General features: G+C 42.6%; 3 protein-coding genes across 3 annotated transcripts in view; 2 read left to right on the forward strand and 1 right to left on the reverse strand.

Annotated features, from left to right (window-relative positions):
* The window catches only part of fbxo28 (F-box protein 28), a 14,891-nt gene extending 11,141 nt beyond the window's left edge, over nucleotides 1–3,750 (forward strand). Inside the window, exons 4-5 of the mRNA XM_015381360.1 lie at nucleotides 2,092–2,287; nucleotides 3,051–3,750. Coding sequence (XP_015236846.1) covers nucleotides 2,092–2,287; nucleotides 3,051–3,517 — 663 coding nt within the window. The 3' untranslated portion in view covers nucleotides 3,518–3,750. The remainder of the gene's footprint in view (nucleotides 1–2,091; nucleotides 2,288–3,050) is intronic.
* Nucleotides 3,751–10,769: 7,019 nt separating this feature from the next.
* On the forward strand, nucleotides 10,770–15,219 carry degs1 (delta(4)-desaturase, sphingolipid 1). The gene is made up of 3 exons (XM_015381387.1): nucleotides 10,770–11,000; nucleotides 12,801–13,543; nucleotides 13,626–15,219. The coding sequence occupies exons 1-3, from the start codon at nucleotides 10,919–10,921 to the stop codon at nucleotides 13,770–13,772; spliced, it is 972 nt and encodes a 323-aa protein (XP_015236873.1). The 5' UTR covers nucleotides 10,770–10,918; the 3' UTR covers nucleotides 13,773–15,219.
* Nucleotides 15,220–17,724: 2,505 nt separating this feature from the next.
* nvl (nuclear VCP-like) overlaps nucleotides 17,725–19,632 on the reverse strand; it is a 24,703-nt gene continuing 22,795 nt past the window's right edge. Inside the window, 1 exon segment of the mRNA XM_015381361.1 lies at nucleotides 17,725–17,864. Within this exon segment, the coding sequence (XP_015236847.1) occupies nucleotides 17,820–17,864 (45 nt within the window). The 3' untranslated portion in view covers nucleotides 17,725–17,819.

Genomic DNA, 19,632 nt, shown 5'->3' on the forward strand with positions numbered 1-19,632 from the left:
GATGGTTATCTCTACAGACGACCGTCTGGATGGTTATCTCTACAGACGACCGTCTGGATGGTTATCTCTACAGACGACCGTCTGGATGGTTATCTGTAGAGTAGAAGAACACCATTGAAAGTCTGCTGCGAAGCAGAGTTTACTGGAATGTAACCAGACTGGTCTGTTTCTGTCCTCCGCCCCTGTAATCATGCGACTGTGGGACATCTGATATTAAAGGGCGGATGTTTGCTGTCTGCAGCTGGAAATGTGAAAAATGTCAGGAATGAAATGAAATCTTTAAGAATTTGTTTTTTATTCAATGTGCTGCTTTGAAAATGTTAAACCTTTATGCCTCCCACCACCTGAAATCAGGGACTTTCTGTCTCGGCAGTGGATCAGTGATGAGATTTCACCAGAACCTCTGGAGGAAAACTGCTTGTTGTGAGTTTATGGTTGGTAGCCATGATGATGCTGCTAGTTTCCAATGAAAGCCTCCTCTGTGATGCTGTAAACCTGAGGCCTATGCTCCCTCATTAAGGCAGAACTCAGCCAGCGCATGGAGCGCAGCTGTCAGGGCTCAGGGCATCCAGTGAAGGAGCGCCAAAAACGATCTGCAAAGATAGCATGAAACATTGCTTTGGTTCTGCTCAAGTTAAATCTGCAAATGTCTGGAAGAAAACATGTTTTGCCAAGGTGTTGGAAAATAATAATAATAACGGTGAATTTTAAAAATAGTGGACTTTACATGCAAGTATTGCAAAGTGTTTGGTCCCGTTTCTCTCATAGACATGGGCTTAGCTTTCACTGACTCAATGGATTTTCTTTCAGAGCTCCTCTGATTCACAGGTTCTTTCCCAGACAGAGGTACCGGTGAAGCTAGCTAGTTTACTGTTGGCTTCTCTAAGCTTCGCTAAACTCTACGAGTTTTTATCTTTTTTGGCCGCTTCTCGTGTAAGGATTTTTTTGGATCAGGCTGAGGTTCATCATGCATTGTGTAGTGTACAGGAGGTAACGAGGAGCGATCAGCCTCTGATGACCACATCCCCATTAGGAATGGTTTTGTCAGGAGAAAATCAAACCTTTGTAATTCAGTTGGCATTGGTGAGATTTACCTGAACCTCACTCACTGCACATGATCAAACAAGGACCAGATTAATAACCTGTAGAACTGAAATAACGTTCGACACGTTATCAGTGAGGCTGATGTTTATGAATTTTCTTTTTTTCCAGCTTTCCTCCCTCTATACTTCTGTGAGTCAACCAACGGGAACGCTGTTGCTATCGTTAAAGCAGAGCATTTCTATTCGTCCACACACAGAATGAAGTTTGTTTAATTCAGTCTCACAAAAAACGTTTTTGAAAGAAAATCAAACATTTAAAAAAATACGTAGTACAATTTTGCAAAGACACAAAGGCCTTATTTTTGGATTTAAATGTGTTTTAAAGTTCCACTTTTAAAAAGTTGCATAACATTGAAACACGTTTTTTTCTCCAGATTTGAACCCTGGCTGGCCTCGGCACAGTGGTTCTGGAGGTTGCTTCCTGTTAAACAGGAGTTTTCCTCTCCACAGTTACTGCGTGCATGTCCCCACATCTGCTGCAAGCTGAGGTCTGGATCACAATTAGCTGGTTTTCCTTAAAAAACTATTTTCTCCAAACATGTTATGAACCGGGTCCTTGGAAATAAACGAAATTAACTGAGAAATAAAAGAAATCAGGAAAATAAACATTTTTATATCAGTCATTAAATCTGGAAAAGCGTTTTTTTAGTTGGTCCGTCTTGCTATTAAAAATCAAACCCTGTTGACCCGACCCATCATGTGTTCCAGGTGCTAACAGCTAACCAGGCTAAGTTAGTGCGGAACCTGTGAAGGGACCCAAAGGGAGAAAAGACAGCCCTTTTCTGATGGTTCGGTTCCTTTGTTTTAGGCAGAGAGTCCATTTAGTGGCGTGAAAACGCTTCCTGTAGAATCTGGAGGAAGCTGCTGCCCGTCATTCAGAACTTCTGCAGAACCCCTGCAGGCAGAGCTGTGTCAGCAGGAACGTCCTCATCGGACTTGCAGCGTTCAGAGAGGCTTCAGGTTACCGTCTGCTCTGTATTCCCTTCAGGTGATCGATGAGATTTACCGCGTGCTGCGCTACGTGAACTCCACCAGAGCCCCCCAGCGAGCCCATGAGGTCCTGCAGGAGCTGAGGGACATCTCCTCCATGGCCATGGAGTACTTTGATGAGAAGATCGTTCCTATCCTAAAGAAGAAGCTTCCAGGGACTGATCTGTCTGGACGTCTCATTGGTTCTGCACCAGGTCGGTTTAAAACCCAAAAAAAGATGTTTGACATGGAAGCCGTCTGGCGTCAGGCATCACTCTCCAGACATTGACAAAGCAGTTCCTGTAAAAATATTCATATTTTCTGTGTAACTGCATTATAAATGTTACCATCTAGAAGTAGTTGCATCATTTCAAAACCAGTGATTGGGTCAGAACAGTTACAAGAAAACCGACATGAACTCACGTTATTGGCTGTCTCCCTAAAATAAAGCATTACAGCGGTGAGTCCGTCTGATGAGGAGCCAGGCAGAAAAACTGGACCATCCAGTAAAACGCAGGCTGGGGGAGGGGCCTGTTCCCCTCTGCCGGTCTGTCCTTCAGTCTCACAGCTTTCTGCTGGTCCAACATCTTCTGCCTGCAGCAGTTGGAGGGAAGCAGCTGGTTTGAAGGAAGGAAACCAGCCAGAAATCACAGCAGACTCTTGGCTTAGGATGGCCTAGTCAAAGTCCAAACCTAAATTCATGTTCAGAGCCCCTGATTGAGCAGAAATGTTCTGCCTGGAGGTGGTTGAAGCTGGAGGAGACGTTTCTCCAGGTTCTGCTGCTCTGATCCGCTTCAATTTCTGAAATGTTCTGGTTAGTGATGAACAAAGTTTGAGGGGGTGTAAATATTTTGATGTCCACCTGCCCCTCAGTACTGGTTCTGGGTATAGATTGTAGCTGCAGGACCAAAAATCCCCAATAATCCAGGGCTTTTAGTGGGCATGAAACGGTTCTGATCGTCCGTCCTGTCTCCCCAGTGGCCGGACCCTCCACGTCGTTGACCACCATGTCGCTGCTGGCTAAGAACACCCCCTCCCGCTCAGAGATGACCAAGGTGCAGCAGCAGGTGAAGGTGAACGGCGCGTCGATGACGGTGCTGCGGCGGGAGATGCAGGAAATCCGGGTGAAGCAGCTGGAGCAGCAGAAGCAGCTTCAGGACCAGGAGCAGAAGCTGCTGGAGCAGAGCCAGGTGATCGGCGAGCAGAACGCCCGCCTCGCCGAGCTGGAGCACAAGCTGAGGGAACTCATGGACAGCAGCGCCGCCGCCATGGGCGAGCCCAGCTCCTCCACAACCTCTGCCTCTGCCCCGTCCTCCTCCTCCCCCGCTGCTGGCACGCCGGTGGGCGGCGCGGCCCCGCAGGCGGAGGGCGGCTCCTCGCTGAAGCGCAGCAGAAAGAGCTCCGACCTCCCCCGACAATCCAAGCGGCTGCGCAGCAGGAAATGACTCCTCCTCACCATGTAGATGTAGTCGTCAGTTTTCCACACTCCGTATCCATCCGCCTCCTCCCCCGCCCCTCACCTCGTGTCACAGACACCTCCTGTGGCGTTTGGACTTTTGACCTCTTCTGATACTTCCTGACCTACACAGCTGCAGCCCCGAGGCCGCGGGCCTGGACTTTGGACTGCAGGGTTGACGTCAGGTCAGGACGTCCCTCAGAGGACCGTTGGACAGTGCTCAGCGTGGACAGTTGGAGGCTGACATCTGAGAACATTCATGGAGGTCAAGGTCTCCGTCTTGGAGGTTCATCCCTGTTGAATGCAGACATCCAGACGGTCTTTGATTTTAAGATGAAGTCTTTATTTTTGTTGTTGAGCCTGGAGACTGAGATGGACGCCAAGAAGCTCCTTCTGCCCTTTGACCTTTAACCTCTGTATAGTTCATGGCTCGGTTGCTTTGGAGACACATTTTCTCCAGGATTGTTGAAGGTAAAGAAAACGTTTTAAACAGGAAAAAGTAAACTTCAAAGTGAAGAAATGATTTCTAATTTCTAGGTTCAATCGATATTTTTTTTTACATTTTCTTTTTTTTTTCCTTTTTTTTTTGCATTATTTTGAAATCTCTTTATCCAGATTTCAAGCTCCACGCTTTTGCATAAAAAAATCTCAAAAAAACGTTTCTTCATTTTAGAAGTTTCTCAAACTTCCGTTAAATTAATTTGTTTTCATTTTCTGGCTTTTAATTCAAATGTTCTTTGCATTCAATAATATTGGAACATTTCTCTCTATAGTTTCTATAGTTACCAGCATTAAAAACATTATGTTAGGTCAACCCAGATCAATCTGGCATACAGAGAGAGAACAGAGCTGCCCCACCCCCGCTTGTTGCTGCACACAGACCATCAGCTGGCTGCAGGCCGCTACTGTCGGCTTGTTAAGATGCTATTAAACAAGCAGCTTCTCTTTATTTTTCATTAAGTCCTTTACGCTGGAAGGACTGAAACAAATGTGGCAGATTTTTTTTTTTGCAGCTGCAGCAGTGGGAATAGATGGTGCTTCTCACCGTCCACACCAGATTTTCTACATTTCAGGTCATGTTAGACATTTTTCCATGTTTCTGTGGATGTTGTGTGGAACTGTGGAGGTTATGGTGGCGAGCTGTACCACCTTTCAGATAGCCCCCCCACCCCCGGCTTCATGCCTGCAACAGACTGCGCCTGGAGGTATATGGAGAGAAATTGTTTCTAATAATTGCAACAACAAAAAAGATTTTTTTAGGTTACATTCATTTCTGGTTTTCTTATATTTTTTCCACATTTTATTTTGACTGATTTATTTATTGATTGTTTTTTTTTTGGATGGGAAAGATGATGGACTTCGATCCTCTCCAAGAATCTGAAAAATAGAATAAAATCTGAAAAACAAAACAATAAAATAACAAAGTAAACTTTTGCAGACACATAAATAAATCACAAAAGCTATTTTAGAATGAAAAGTTTTCCTAGGTTTGATTTATTAATTTTTTTTTTATTTTGGAACAAATTTCTCTCCATAGCTCTGAGTGGATGGCTGTAAATCTGAAAGATGTGGGGAAGGTTTCTCTCTATTCTGAGCCTTGGCATCAAAGTGTCATCAAAAAGAATTTATCTTTCTTTCCCTGAAAAGGTCTAAAGCTTTGTGGTTCCTCTTCAGTAAAATACGGCCTAGTTAAAGGAGAGCCGGTGCCGCCTGCTGCCCGTCAGGTTATTATTGCACCGTTTTTAAAACTGAACAGCACCTCCTGGCCTCGGCTCAGTGACAGGAAGCTCTGACTGGTCTGCAGAGAAGCTCTCAGCTCCTCCAGGACTCTTATCTCGCTTGTTTGGCTTCTTTACATTCATTTGTGTGGTTGGGATGAGCAGAACCACTCATGGCATGACTCTCTGGAAATGCACTTGTGTGTATTATAGTAACACTGGGCTGTAATCTAGTGGCTTAATGAGAGCAATTGTACTGTAATCTCCATGTACTTTAAGATGTAGATTGTTGATTATTTCATGTTTGGAAAACAAAGAATATTCTTTAAAGTTGGCAAGTTTGAGTCCAACTATGAAGTTTTGTTGCACATATTACTGTTTCCATGTTTAAACCAAACCTATTAAATATCAGCAGCTGTGAAGCTCAGGTTTGTCTGTTTTGAGTGTGATTTTTCAATCAGATGTAATCTTTATAAAGGAGTCATAACCTGGTATTTAGGAGGGGGGGCACTGCCCAAGGCAGGGCCACCCTTTGACTATTGCTAATGTTAATTCAGCCTATTGTATTTAAATTCCCCTTTAATGCTTTTTATTTAAGCATTAATTGAATGCAATTCAAGTCAGTTCATTTCTATAGCGCCAATTCACATCATGGTAGCTTTAGAGACAATTCAACCAGATCATACAGTCAGATTGGTTCAGAGTTTTCTAAGGAAAAACAGTTGATTGCATTGACTCTTAGGCAAGCCCTCACACTAGGCGTACTTCTAGCGACAGTGGACAGGAAAAACTCATTTTTACCAGGAAGATCTTCCAGCAGAACCAGGCTCAGTGTGAGCGGCCATCTGCTGAAGCCAACTGGGGTTCATGGAGACAGAAGCAGAGATACGAAAGGCAACTGTCAACCAGCTCCATAGGTGGCCCTGTCCAGGAAACACACAGCCAGGCAGACGAGCTCCGAGCCAGCTCCCATATCAGAGGATGAAGAGAGCACATCCAGTTAGTCACAGTCAGAGAAACAGGACTACACTGAAAAACAGGCCGATCTCCAACATCCATAAACNAACCAGCTCCACAGGCGGCCCAGTCCAGGAAACACACAGCCAGGCAGACGAGCTCCGAGCCAGCTCCCATGTCAGAGGATGAAGAGAGCACATCCTGTTAGTCACAGTCAGAGAAACAGGACTACACTGAAAAACAGGCCGATCTCCAACATCCATAAACAAAGGTGTTGATGGCAGCAGCACAGCTAATATTTCTCTCCAGGATGGAGTCACAGCTAAACAGGAACAGACCAGATGAAGCTACTATGAGAAAAAGCAGAGAGAGCAGAACCTTAGAGACTGAACTAACAGATTCTGCAGAGTGGGAGAATAGAGATAGAATGATCAAATAGGGGCCCCTATGTCCTCCAGCAGTCTAAGCCTATAGCAGCATAACTATAGTGCTGCTCAGGATAAACTGAGCCACTCTAACTATAAGCTTTATCAAAAAGCAAAGTTTTAAGCCTAACTTAAAAGTAAACAGGGTGTCTGCCTCACAGACTAAAACTGGTAGTTGGTTCCACAGGAGAGGAGCCTGGTAATATAATAAGTCAAAGGTTAAATACAGATAGTGACTGCTTGCATTGGAGATAGAAATCTGAGAAAATGGCAAAGTTACTCTCCAAACCTTTTCATAATCAAAAAGCTTTTCAAAACTTCATTTACAGATTAGATTTTTTTGAAATTTTGATTTAGAATATTTTTTTTCCAATTCCATTTACAAAACATAGAGCTTGCCAGCAACAATAATGGAACAACATTCACTCCATACACACACAGTGCTGAATATTGAGCTGGAAAATAATTAGTTCTAGTTAAACTAACACTGGGGTCAACGGTTCTGTAGTGTTACTGTAAAGTGATCCTGATGACTGAACCCACAGGATGCTGCAGTGACCAGACTCTTCCTTCCACCTGACGTCAGGAGATGAGCACCACAGGCTTCCTTAGTGTACGTGCATATGCACTGTGATGGACCAGAAACTGGTGATCTGTCATCATGCTGAAACAACCAGCTGGCTCTCAGCCTGAAGCCCATCTGATCAAATCTAAAACATGAGGCACATTTTCTACATTCCAGGATCCTGCAGCTGACCTTATCAGGAGGCCTTATCTCCTGTAGGTTAGGAGTCATTAGGAGACACACAGAGGGGGAGGATATCCATTCAGGGGGTCTGGGCCAGTCTGTTGTCATGGTCATCATACTGTTTAACTCCTCTGTATTTATGACTGCTTGTTGGTTCAGAGGTGAAAATGTTTCTTTCCTGTAAAAAGGAATCAGATTCCTCACCCAAAGTACGGAAAGCCATTTAAAAATTTAATACTATGTCAAATTTTAGATAGCAATTTTTCTGATTTCACATATAAAGATCAGTGTGTGTGGATTTCTATGGAAGCTAGTGGTTTATTAAGTCCTCTGTGCCACTAACACACAAGCCTGCATGCATTTAGTCATGAATTACAGCAGTCAGCTGTGAAGAGTGATGGTTAGCGTGCAGGAAGCTCTGGAGCTCCTTATAAGCGGTTTAAGAATCATCTGAATCTGCTAGTTCTCATTCCGTGTGCAGGAATGTGTCCTAGTTATCTGCAACATGAAACCTCCGCCTGCAAAGCACACAGAAAGGACGGAGCATCACATGACAGTTTGCCGTCTGGGAGAACAACAGAAACCTTTATTGTGCTCAAATATAATGTCTTTCTTTCTTCTAATCGTTTCCCTCGACAGATCGCTCAGATTTACAACCTTTACGTATTTCTTTCACGCGCCTGTATTAATCACTGGATGATTTCTAAGAGAAAGCAAACAGGAAATTCTTCTCTCATTTTTATTGCTTTATTACTTAGATAAGACTTAATAGTTGAGCTTTATAGTAGAATAATCTGGAGGTTAATTTGCTGTTGGTATCCTTTGGTTTGACCTAAGTCCTTTACTGCCTGAACCAAACTGAGCCATGATGTGTCATAAGGAAGCAAGCAAAGATTCCTTTTTTTTTAATGTAAATTTGAAGAGAAAAAACCCAGAAATTAAACTTTGAAAAAGGTCTTAATTAAAAGAAATTTTCAGAGAAACTTTGCTGTTTTCACTAGTTTTATTGTTGATGTTTTTATATTCAAATTTTTATCTTCTAATGTTCTTCTCAAATGAAGTTAAGGAATCGCATTATTTTCAAATCATGGCCCTAAAGCCCCAAACAGATGATCGCTTTTCACCAATAAAAATGTAGTTGCTAACAGCAGGGCAACAGAAACCCATCTTTGCTTGGTGCTCCAGAGGAAAGACCCCCGCCCCAGATGAGAAGCTGATCTGGAAATCCCAATCTAAAAAGAATGCAATTCCTAAAATTGAATCTGTAACTGAAAATTAATTAAAACATTAAATGACAAACAGCAAGGTTAATCTCAAAACCTTTTACAATTATGTTTTTTAAAAGCTGAATGTCTAGATTGCATATATTATATATTTCCGTAAAAAAAAAAAAAAAAATGTTTTTTTTGCTTGCTATGATAATGGAATAAAAACGCCTCCATACAGCTGCCATTTTCTCTTGGGAACCTTCTGCATTATCTCAGCATGCAGCAGCTGAACAGACGACTCCACAACAATCAATCCAGACAGTTTTATTTACTTTATTTGAGCAGTCAGGCGAGGTTTACACCTACCAGGTAGCTTAAGTGATATAACTGATGTTGTATTAATGCTCTGAAGTGGAAAAACACAAAGGAGGTTAAGCGCAGAAGAAAGAACGGCCACACACCAAGGTACACAGAGACAAAGGAAAAGTTTATTTCCAGGATTACAGCAGTTCTTTACTGAACATCAAGCAGAACTCTTTATAAGGTGATAAAAATGGGACAAAATGAAAGTCTGATTGTAGAATTTATAATAGACAAAACATCCCTCCAGATCTGTAACCAAACTTCTTCTGAGATCATAAGGTTTGCCTATTTTTCCAATCGTCTGACATAATCTGCTGACCTCTTATTCAGAAGTGGAATGGTTTTATACTCCTTTATTATCCCTTATCAACCTTGGAAATGTTTATCCCCTGCTGGCAGTTCTCCGTTTATCAGTAAAACTCAGTTCATGACTGATAAACCATCTAAGTTGGAAGCCTGGATTAACGCTGTTCAAGAAGAAGATAATCCAGATGGAAGAACTGAATCTGGATCACGATAAGATGCTGGACTATACGGCTGACCTTCATGAGGCCCAAAGCTACTCTGCCTCTGAAATGATGTTTCAATATGTCTGTTCCTCCTTTTATTATGTTGTTTTTTTCCCCCATTTTTTCTTTTGTTTATATCTAGGTCTTTTGTTAGCAGTCTATGCCTACTTTGATTAGCTCAGAGAGGAGATGCAGGGATTGAATAGGGAGGAGGGATAAGGGGATAAAAAGAAGAAAGCAGAGAGTTAGAAAAGGGAATAACGGGGCAAAAGGAAATGGGAAAAAGGAGAGTAGAGAGTTAGATAGGAAAGAAAAAACAAAAAAAGAGATACTGGTTGTTGGACAATCATATAGAAAGATGATCAACTGATGAGAGACCTGTAAGAGTTTGGTTCTACATTCTGTGTAAAACAAACTTTATATGTAACTGCTAAATAAAAATTAGAATAAAATAAAAGACTCAGTTTATGCAATAATTTATTTTTTCCATTTTGGTTCTCTGCTGGTTCTGTTTATGCAGCAATAAGACTAAATACCTCAGAAGCGCAGCACTGCTGCCTTGCAACAAGAAGGTTCTGGGTTCGATTCCCAGCCAGGAGTCTTTCTGCATGTTCTCCCTGAGCATGCGTTGGTTCTCTCCAGGTACTCCGGCTTCCTCCCACAGTCAAAAACATGACTGTTAGGTTAATTGGCTTCTCTAAATTCTCATTAGGCGTGAGCGTGAATGTTTTTATTGCCTCTGTGTTGCCCTGCAGTGGACTGGCGACCTGTCCAGGGTGTACCCCGCCTCTCACCCGTAGACACTTGCCATCCCAGCGGGGATAAAGCATGACAGAAAATGAATGGTTTGATAGATTGAACACTACTTCCTGGGGGTGTGCAACCTTTCTCCAGCTGCTTGATGTTTGCATCACCCAGTAGGCAGAATCCACTATCCACAGACTGACTGATAACCATGCTGACCTTTAACCTCTGAAAATCATCAGAAACTGAGAGAACTCTTCCTGTGATGTAATCACTGGTGAAACTTAATCCCTCCTCATTGATGATTGATTCTATCTGTGAACCTCTGAGGAAAAACCCCCAGAACAGGACTGGCACAGGTTTTACTCTACTCTTAGTTCTGATGATTATTATCTTTATGTAACTTTTATTAAAACCCAGAAGAGTGAACAGCCTGCAGACATGAACTCTGGGTAAAGATGACAATCAGGAAGTGATTTAAAGCGATTTCAGAAGCTGCGGTTTTTCTCTTTCCTGCATTTTCTCAGCTGCACAGAACCCATGTTAGGTAACAGAGACGCAACAATTGACGTAACGCGGCGAGAGGGCGGGGCTTAAACCGCTGCTGCAGGGCCGTAGGGAGACAAGGACGCCCCGGACGCTCCGAATCCAAGCCGAACTTTTGGACCTTCTCCTTACCATTAGGCTGGGCCCGCTGCTGGTGCCGCCGCGAGAGAAGATGGGGAACCGAGTGGGCCGCGAGGACTACGAATGGGTGTATACGGACCAGCCGCACGCGGACAGGAGGAAGGAGATCCTGGGTGAGCTAGCTTCCAGTTAGCAACCTCTCAGCCGGAGAGGAAACTTTACAGGGTTTTAAATTCAGGTTTAAAGTCGTTACGATACGTAGCGTCGGTTTCTGTTTTATTATGCAACAAGCTGCGGGTTTAGTGGGAAGTTCCGGGTTTCCGCTCCGGCGAGCAAAGCTAACGGTCCCGATCACGCAGGGTTTAAGCTAACAGGGCGGCTCAGACTAACGGTCTGTGGCCTGAGGGATGTTACATAAACATGGCTGCTCCCTGCTGCTGCTGAGTTATTTCATGTCCGTCACGCAGGAATTGAATAACATTTCTACAGAATGACAGGGAGGGGGGGCTGAACCACACCCCAACAGGAGAGGCTTAATGCGGGATATGAGGGAAGATGGCTGCTTTGAAATAATCACACATTCCCCAGGTGGAGACAGGAATAACTGCGCCCCGGTCAGTTATTATCCTCCGCTGCATCACAGAATATCATCTGATTCTAACCCAGATGCCACCACGCCAAGACTAGCCGTGACGAGGCAGTAACTCTCCCTACCAGTAGGTGGCGGTAATGCGCCGGAAGGCTGTATGAACCCTCCTTTAAAATTGGAAGTGGTTGGAAACTGATTAACTGAACACTGAACTATGGGCGTTTCTCAAATCACTAGAACGCGAGTACAGACTCGTGTTCTTGAGAAGAACACAGAAAAGTGTGGACTCTAGGAGAACGGTAGCATACAGCATACATATGGCTCAACTGGAACAGAAGCGTACTTGTGATGTCATCACACTTTCTGCTCGTCTGCAGATGATAATAAATTCTAACTCTTTTCATTTATTGGGGGAATGATAATTAACACAGTCTGATGAACACTAATCAAATGAACATTTTGCCAAATAAAACAAAAAAACTCGCCATCAGAGCCAGCGGTCCTTCACACACGGCTATGCAGAGAGAGGGCTGCTAGTCAATCTGAAGAACGGACAAGTCTGCTCTGATGCATTCTGGGTAAAGAGGGAGTGGCAAGAACATCATCCGGGGACTTTGTCAGTTCTTGGTCTTCTATTCTTGTGAAATGGAACAGTACTAGTGCTGAGGATGATGATGTTTCAAGAGCACATGAGAACGCACAAGTACTGCGGCCCACAACTGCAATTTCAGTTTCCCCCACTAAATTAAAAAGTAAGTATTTATTATTATCTAGACTATTGATAACTGGAGGGGAAATGCAGCTCTAGACGAGCATGTGATATCATCAGTACGGTTCTAATTGACCCATATTTGTGCTGCCGTTCTCCCCCAGTCCACATTTTCTTGGGTTCTTCTCAAGAACATACTTGGCGAGGACACAAGTCCATTCTGGCGTTCTTTTGAATTGAGAAACAGCCACTGATATAAAGTTTGAACGATGTTTTGTGTTCATCTTCTGTCCATTGGTGAACACCCTTTAGGTCCATTACTGCCTCCTACTGGTGAGGAGATGGTTCTACATCCTTGTTTATTTTACTCCTAAATTTTGGTAATTTCAGATTAAAAAGTGTATTTAAAGTTGCGTTTTGGTAAATTGTGTCTAATTGCCGAGCACTAATTAATATTGGTCTAAATATTCGTAAAATGTGATAAGACACCCAACTGTCAGAGGTAGTCATGATGACGCCGTGAGCTCCAGTGGAGGCCAAGGGAATGGTTGGCGTCCCGTCAGGTTACATAACATCATGTCAGGTGCTGTGAGAACAGATTTGCTGATGATGCTTAGGTTTGTGTCGTCATGGTTTCTCTGTCAGCATCTGACCTTTGCCTCATTTCCCCTTCAGCTAAATATCCAGAAATCAAGTCGCTGATGGGTCCGGACCCCAGGCTGAAATGGATTGTGTGCATGATGGTGGTGACCCAGTTCTTAGCCTTCTACCTGGTCAAAGACTTGGACTGGAAATGGGTCCTGTTTTGGACGTACGCGTTCGGCAGCTGCATCAACCACTCCATGACCCTCGCCATCCACGAGATCTCACACAACACTGCCTTTGGAAACAACAAATCCATGTGGAACCGCTACTTCGCCATGTTCGCCAACCTGCCCATCGGACTGCCCTACTCCGCCTCCTTCAAGCGCTACCACCTGGACCACCACCGCTACTTGGGCGGCGACGGCGTGGACGTAGACATTCCCACAGACTTTGAGGGCTGGTTCTTCTGCACGCGCTTTCGCAAGTTCGTCTGGATCATCCTGCAGCCGCTGTTCTATGCCGTGCGGCCCCTCTGCATCAACCCCAAACCGCTCAGCCAGCTGGAGATGATCAACGTGACGGTCCAGGTGGGCTTTAACTTCCTGCTGTACTGGATGTGGGGGGCTAAGCCTGTGGTTTACATGCTGGCCGGCTCCATGCTGGGGATGGGCCTGCACCCCATCTCTGGCCACTTCATCGCCGAGCACTACATGTTCCTCAAGGGCCACGAGACCTACTCGTACTACGGCTGCCTCAACCTCCTCACCTTCAACGTGGGCTACCACAACGAGCACCATGACTTCCCCAGCATCCCTGGGAGACGGCTTCCTCTGGTGAGTACGGCTCCACGCCACCTCCGCCTGCAGAGGAGGAGGTCCGTTCCTTTGCTGATCCCACCGTTGCTCTGTGTTCCAGGTGAAGAAAATCGCCTCAGAATACTACGATGACTTGCCTCAGTACTCGTCATGGGTGAGGGTGCTGTACGACTTCATCATGGACGACAAGCTGAGCCCGTACTCTCGGATCAAGAGGAAGTTAAAGGGAGACGTCAAGCAGGAGTAACAGAGCTTCTCCAAACCAAAGCTATAGAATCCATATGACTGAGGCCTTCTCACATTTCTGACTTTCTAACTCTTTCTTCATCAAGTTCAGCTCATGGGGGGGGGTAACGTTTGTTACTGAGATTTTTACCTTCAGGTTTTGGAATGTGACCAAATCTTTCTTCCCTTTCAGGCCAGCTTGGTTGGTAATGGGGGTTATGTCTTAGCTTAGCAGTAAACATCCCAGCTACCTTTTACTGGTTTTTAATTATCAGATGAGAAAAATAAAATCAGAGTCTTTTCATTCTCACTGCCATATTTGGTCCTTTCTGTTTGGACATTAAATCCTACAGTCAGATTTTTCTTATTGGGAGAAATTTGGGCCAAAATTCCTGAAGGTAAAGAGCGGAAATTAGGGAACTTTCTTCATATAGAATAATGTTTTAAATGCATCTGGTGTTTGCAAAAGTTAACTGATATTTTTACAGTTTGCTGTTTCTTTTTGATTTTAATTCTGAGATTTTTTTTTGGAGTTGCATCTTTTCTTTTCAAATTTTTCCCATTTTCTACCTTTCTGGGTGAAACCAGAGCCATTAGGTTAGATAGCATTTCTATTAGTTTGTGCCTAGAACAATCAGAACCGACCTCCTTTTTTGTTTTTTATGAAGCCCGAAAAAAAAAACAAGCAAGCTGTAAAAATGTAGCTAAACTTTTGTATTTTCACCTTTCCATTTTTTAAAGGTTTCAGTAATACTGGAACTTATTTCTCTCCATATTCTAACCAGCCACCACAGCTTGGCTGAAGAAGCTTCTGGACAGCTGGTTGCCATGACGCTAAATGTTAATGGTGTGTCCTGAAAGAAGCTTCTGGATCCACATGTTAGAGATTGCTGTGGTCCTCGACACAAAGCGGCTTCCTGAAGCGGCCCCTCCAGCCAGATGGAGCCTTATTGAGGATGGAATCGGCTTCTTGGCTGAACCGATCCGCTCTAACCTAAAGCTCAGACGCTCTGCAGGCCTCACTGATGCAGCTCCTGGTGTCCTAACTGTCCCTGCTGGTGTGACGAAGGTCAAACGTGTCTCCATGATGATGAAGTGTTCCCGGGGCCACCCAGGAGCCGAAGGTTCGGAATGTTGGGACACACAAACAGTTACTGATGCATTCCATAAGCTCTCCCCCCGCCCAGCTGAGGGGGTGACGTCCATCACTCTTTATGTCTGATAGCTGCTGTAAGTCCTCCGGTTCGGTCCAGTCTCTATGAAGAACCAGCCGTTGGCTTTCCAAACTTTTAAACTCTAGGTCATGTATTTGTTGCACTAAGCCTCGCTGTGCCTGTTAAAGTTCTAGATGAACGCGTTTTTAATTTCTTCTTCCGCTGTCGGTGCTCTGCTTGTTCACTTTGATTTTATTCTCAGTATTGTGCTTTTTAACTCAAGGCAATAAAACAAATACTTATTTTCCTACAGTGGAAACGGCTTCTGTCTTTGTTTGTTCCTTCATGGTGAACGCGTCCAGCAGCGTGAGAACAGAGCGAGCCAAAAAGAAGGATCAGGTTTATCATTTAATCCCTTTATGCTAATTCCCCCCCCCCAATAACAAACATCTAAACCTCCAGAAGTCTGTTCAGGTTCTGAACCCAGAGAAGCTTCATGCAGACGGTTCAGGAAGGAAGCTCTGGGTCCATTTACATACAGGTTTGGTTCCAGAACAATCTCTGTCAGGATAGACCTCTAATCTCCAGATTAGAGAAGCAAGAAGAATGGTAGGTAGAAGGTTCTGTCCTGGGATGAGACCAAACTTTGCTCTGCAGCCTTTTCCTTTCACAGTCACATTTTAGATTTTATTTTTTTTTAAAAGCCCAGTGAAACATTTGCTTTAACAGAATAAAAATACAATTTTTACAAAGGGAAAAACTATTTTGTAGAATGAGGAAAGCTGATTAATGATGGCACACCTAGAAATATAAAACAGTTCAAATCAGGATGTTTAATTATGAATTGTTAGAATCCATTTTAAAATAGTTTATCATTTAAGGCTAAACTTTCTTGTAGAATCTCTTTAAATTTAATGAAATGCAAACTACGAGGTTCTTTTGCAAACTTAAGAAATTCCTTCTATCAGTTAATGTTCTGTGCTGCTTTATCATGTGTTCAACACGTTAAATCAACCTTTGAGCAGCCTAAAAACAATCATTTCTCTTTAAGGCCTCCGTTACAGACTAAAGCCACACCATGCAGACCCTCTGCCAGCAATAAGGAACCTATTTGCTGGGGATGTTGGTCAAGAGGACCCCAGTTATTTTATTAATTTAGACTCAAAGAATTGATTAAAACTTGACTGACGAGATTTTAACCCAAAATCTAGAGTAAAAAAACAAACTATTATAACAATGCAACATTTATTAAAGGTGAAAAATAACAGAGTATAATTACTCATGTAGCGCTTTTTTTTTTGGAATCTGCAGTTAAACTTTACATTTGAACTCCAATCAGTACGCTTTGATCCTTCCTCATAACGTCTTCATATTTAGATAATGAAATGGGAAAAAAAAAAAAAGAGTAGGAGCTGTCAATCTGGAGCCCAGTTAGTTCAGAGAAGACAGAGGCTGGAAATGCAGCAGCTGACTCTGAGACGCAGTCATTCCTTATCTGTTACCTGTTTATGGGCTTTTATATTTACTTGTGAATTGCTTTACAAGTTCTACTTTCATTCTTAGGCTGTTTGCAGCTTTAATGCTGAAATCAGCAGAGCTCTGCTTCTGCAGGACTTGTGTCCAGCTCAATCTATATCATCCTGTCTGCCGTTTTAACATAGGGGGCAAAAGGGGAAAATTGACCTATTTATTGTGAAGAGACATTGTTTTCTGTTACAAATAGGTTTTAAAATGTTGTCTTTAATTTTTTCTTATCATTCAAGGCAAAAACTTCATGTCTATCCTGTTGTTTTTTAACCAAATTTTATGTACTTTGATGTGCTTTAATGTCAGAGTGCTCACATTCTGTATTTCAGTATCTCATCCTGGCTAAATTAGGACATGCAGACTGTATTTATTTTTGTTGTATGTATTTTTTATTTAAAATACTCAAAATTAAATGTAATGTTTAAGGAACGAGAATCAGACCTGAATGACATTTGAAGTTGTATGAAGAACAAACGTAGTGATTTTCTTTTGAAAAGTTCCTTTTAGAAGTAAAGGTTCTGTGCTGGCTTTGTCATGTGTTTAGAGTCATTAAAAAGCAACCTTTGACCCAACTATTAGTTTAATCTGAGATATATCCAATGTTAATACTGAGCATTTGGTGTATATTAATGCTCTATTGGCTGCCATGACTCCTTGCAGGTTGAAGGGGATTAGACAGCAATGGTGGCAAAACTGAATAAATATTCATACATCAGGTCTTTAAATAGACTTTTCTACTTAAAAAAAAAAAAAACACCTTTTTAATCATTTTCATTTTATGTATAAAATATGAGGAAAAAAAAAGAACTTGAATTTTAAAGGGTGACTTGGTTCCACCTCTGCTGCAGAGTGAATCAGCAGATCCAGAGCTGCAGTGGAAGGTTTAGATCCATATTAAGGTGGCCTAGTCAAAGCACGATGAGAAACCAGTTCAGACACAGGAAACGGATCTGAAGAAGGCAGCAGAATCGTTTCTGGGATAAAACGCCAGCGACATGTTCCTCTGGGGAAGAAAACCAGCTGTTGAATTTAACTTTGATGTGTTTCTTCCTTCTCTTTACAGGCATTTGACCATTTTGTTGTTATTTACCCCCTAATTTTTAGCACCATTTTAGATGTGGCTCCAGAATTAAACCAGAACCAAACCATCTCCCCCTGAACACAGGAACAGAACCTCCCTCATGAGGAGGAGACCCTAATCAAAACAAAACAAAACACACACCTGGTTGTGTTACTCAAAGCCAGGTCCAATAGTAGAACTTATCAGTTTTGGATCAAACAAAGCCACAGTAAAGAAGTTTGAATCAGGATTTTATTTTAAAACCAAAAAAACAACAGGAAAAGCGATTCTTCCGTGGGAAAGCAACCATCTGGTTCTGGTTCAGTGGTCATCTGCTGAGGGACTCCCTGAGCCTCTCATACATCAGCTGGTCCTGCAGAGAGCATAAAGGCATCGTAAGAAGGGGGATCTTGGACCAGATCAACATAGATCCGCCATCAGAATCTGTTCAACCTGGGTTATGTAATCCAACTAGGAGTAGTAAACATCTCTTTATGTTGGATTAAGATAAAAAGATATGATCTAAACTCTCCTCCAGCCCTTCAAAGTGGCACTTGACATTTGTTCATTCACTGAAAACCTCTGAAGACATGGAGCCTGGAGTGTAGAAGTTTCCCTGATAGTTCTGGTAAGTCGTGTTGGGTCGACAGATCCAGTCCAGGTTGATAAATCTGTTGGTTACGGAGGACCACAGGGCTCCATACTCTGAGTGGGAAACATTTCCACTACACTAGTGTTCAGATGAAACTCACTCATCAACTCATGACCAACCCAGTCATGTTAGATGTATGTCACATAGATCTAAAAGACCTTTAATATCAAATGTAGCAAGAGGATAACTGAGAATAAACGAGTCAACTCCCTCTAGTCATTAAAATTTTCAAATACCCAGAAATACTGTCCAACTTACTGATTACTCCAAAGGTAGTTAATAATTACAACTCTTTTAAACACTGAACCCTTAGTTTCCCTCATCCAAATTGCAAAGAAAGAAAATCTCTTCTTTTTTTAACTTTGTATCGTCCACCAGCTTCTTACTCTGAATTTTTAGATGAGTTTTCAGAGTTCCTTTCTGATTTGGTGTTAAATACTGACAGGGTCATCATAGTGGGGGATTTTAACATCCATGCTGACATTGAATGCGATAGCTTAAGTGCAGCCTTTAATGCTATCTTAGACGCCATCTGCTTTGTTCAAAATGTTAGTAGTCCCACACATTCTCGTCTTCATACTTTGGATCTTGTGCTGACATACAGCATAAAATGTGAAGAAATAACAGTATTTCCTCACAACCCTGTCCCCTCTGACCACTTTTTAATAACTTTCAGGATTACTTTAACAAAGTTCTCCTCCCCTAAAAGAAGGTTAAATTTTAGCAGATAATTAGATAATGCAGTTAAAAATCTGAAACAGCCATTTAATTTATTCTGCTTTACAAATTGCTGATTTTGTTGATGGGGTTACTAGTTTACTGTATATTACTGCCTTGGACAACGTAGCCCCTTTGAAAAAGAAAAACTTTAAAATTAGAATAGAATGGGTTAAATGCAGAGCTCATGATAGCACTGAAACAGCTCGGTTGATAGGTGAGTGGCGGCCTAGTAGTCAGGGCTTAGAGCTTGGAATCCTGAGGTTCTGAGTTCGAGCTCCACTCCCACAGGCTGCCACTATGGGTCTCTGAGGAAAACTCTTAACCCCACACTGCTCCCCGGGCGCTGCACAACGGCAGCCCACTGCTCTCCAAGGAGATTGGTTAAATGCAGAGAGTTCATTTCGTTGGTCTGTACTTGTGAAAGTGTAATGACAATAAAAAAAGCTGGAAAATCACCAATGATATTTTCATAGCCTCAGATAATGGACTTCTATTAGATCTCAGAGATGCATTTGATCCAGTTGATCATAATATTCTTTTAGAAAGACTTGAATATTTTGTAGGAGGAAACAAGAACAGCACTAGACTGATTTAAAACTTATCTGTCTGACCGATTTTAATTTGTTCATGTTAATAATAAATCTTCATCTTGCTCAAGGGTTTCATGTGCAGTACCAAAGGGATCAGTGCTAGGACCAATTCTCTTAACTTTATACATGCTCCCAATCGGTACAATAATTAGATAGCATGGGATTAATTTCCACTGTTA

The sequence above is a fragment of the Cyprinodon variegatus genome, unplaced genomic scaffold, assembly GCF_000732505.1.
Source record: "Cyprinodon variegatus isolate N-32 unplaced genomic scaffold, C_variegatus-1.0 Scaffold232, whole genome shotgun sequence".
Lineage (NCBI taxonomy): Eukaryota > Metazoa > Chordata > Actinopteri > Cyprinodontiformes > Cyprinodontidae > Cyprinodon > Cyprinodon variegatus.

Bases quoted from the DNA above. Each gene is read 5' to 3' on its own strand.
- degs1 (XM_015381387.1), top strand. From the start codon at position 10,919: ATGGGGAACCGAGTGGGCCGCGAGGACTACGAATGGGTGTATACGGAC. The intron at 11,001-12,800 runs GTGAGCTAGCTT...TTTCCCCTTCAG, and splicing joins CAGGAGGAAGGAGATCCTGG to CTAAATATCCAGAAATCAAG. The intron at 13,544-13,625 runs GTGAGTACGGCT...TCTGTGTTCCAG, and splicing joins CTGGGAGACGGCTTCCTCTG to GTGAAGAAAATCGCCTCAGA.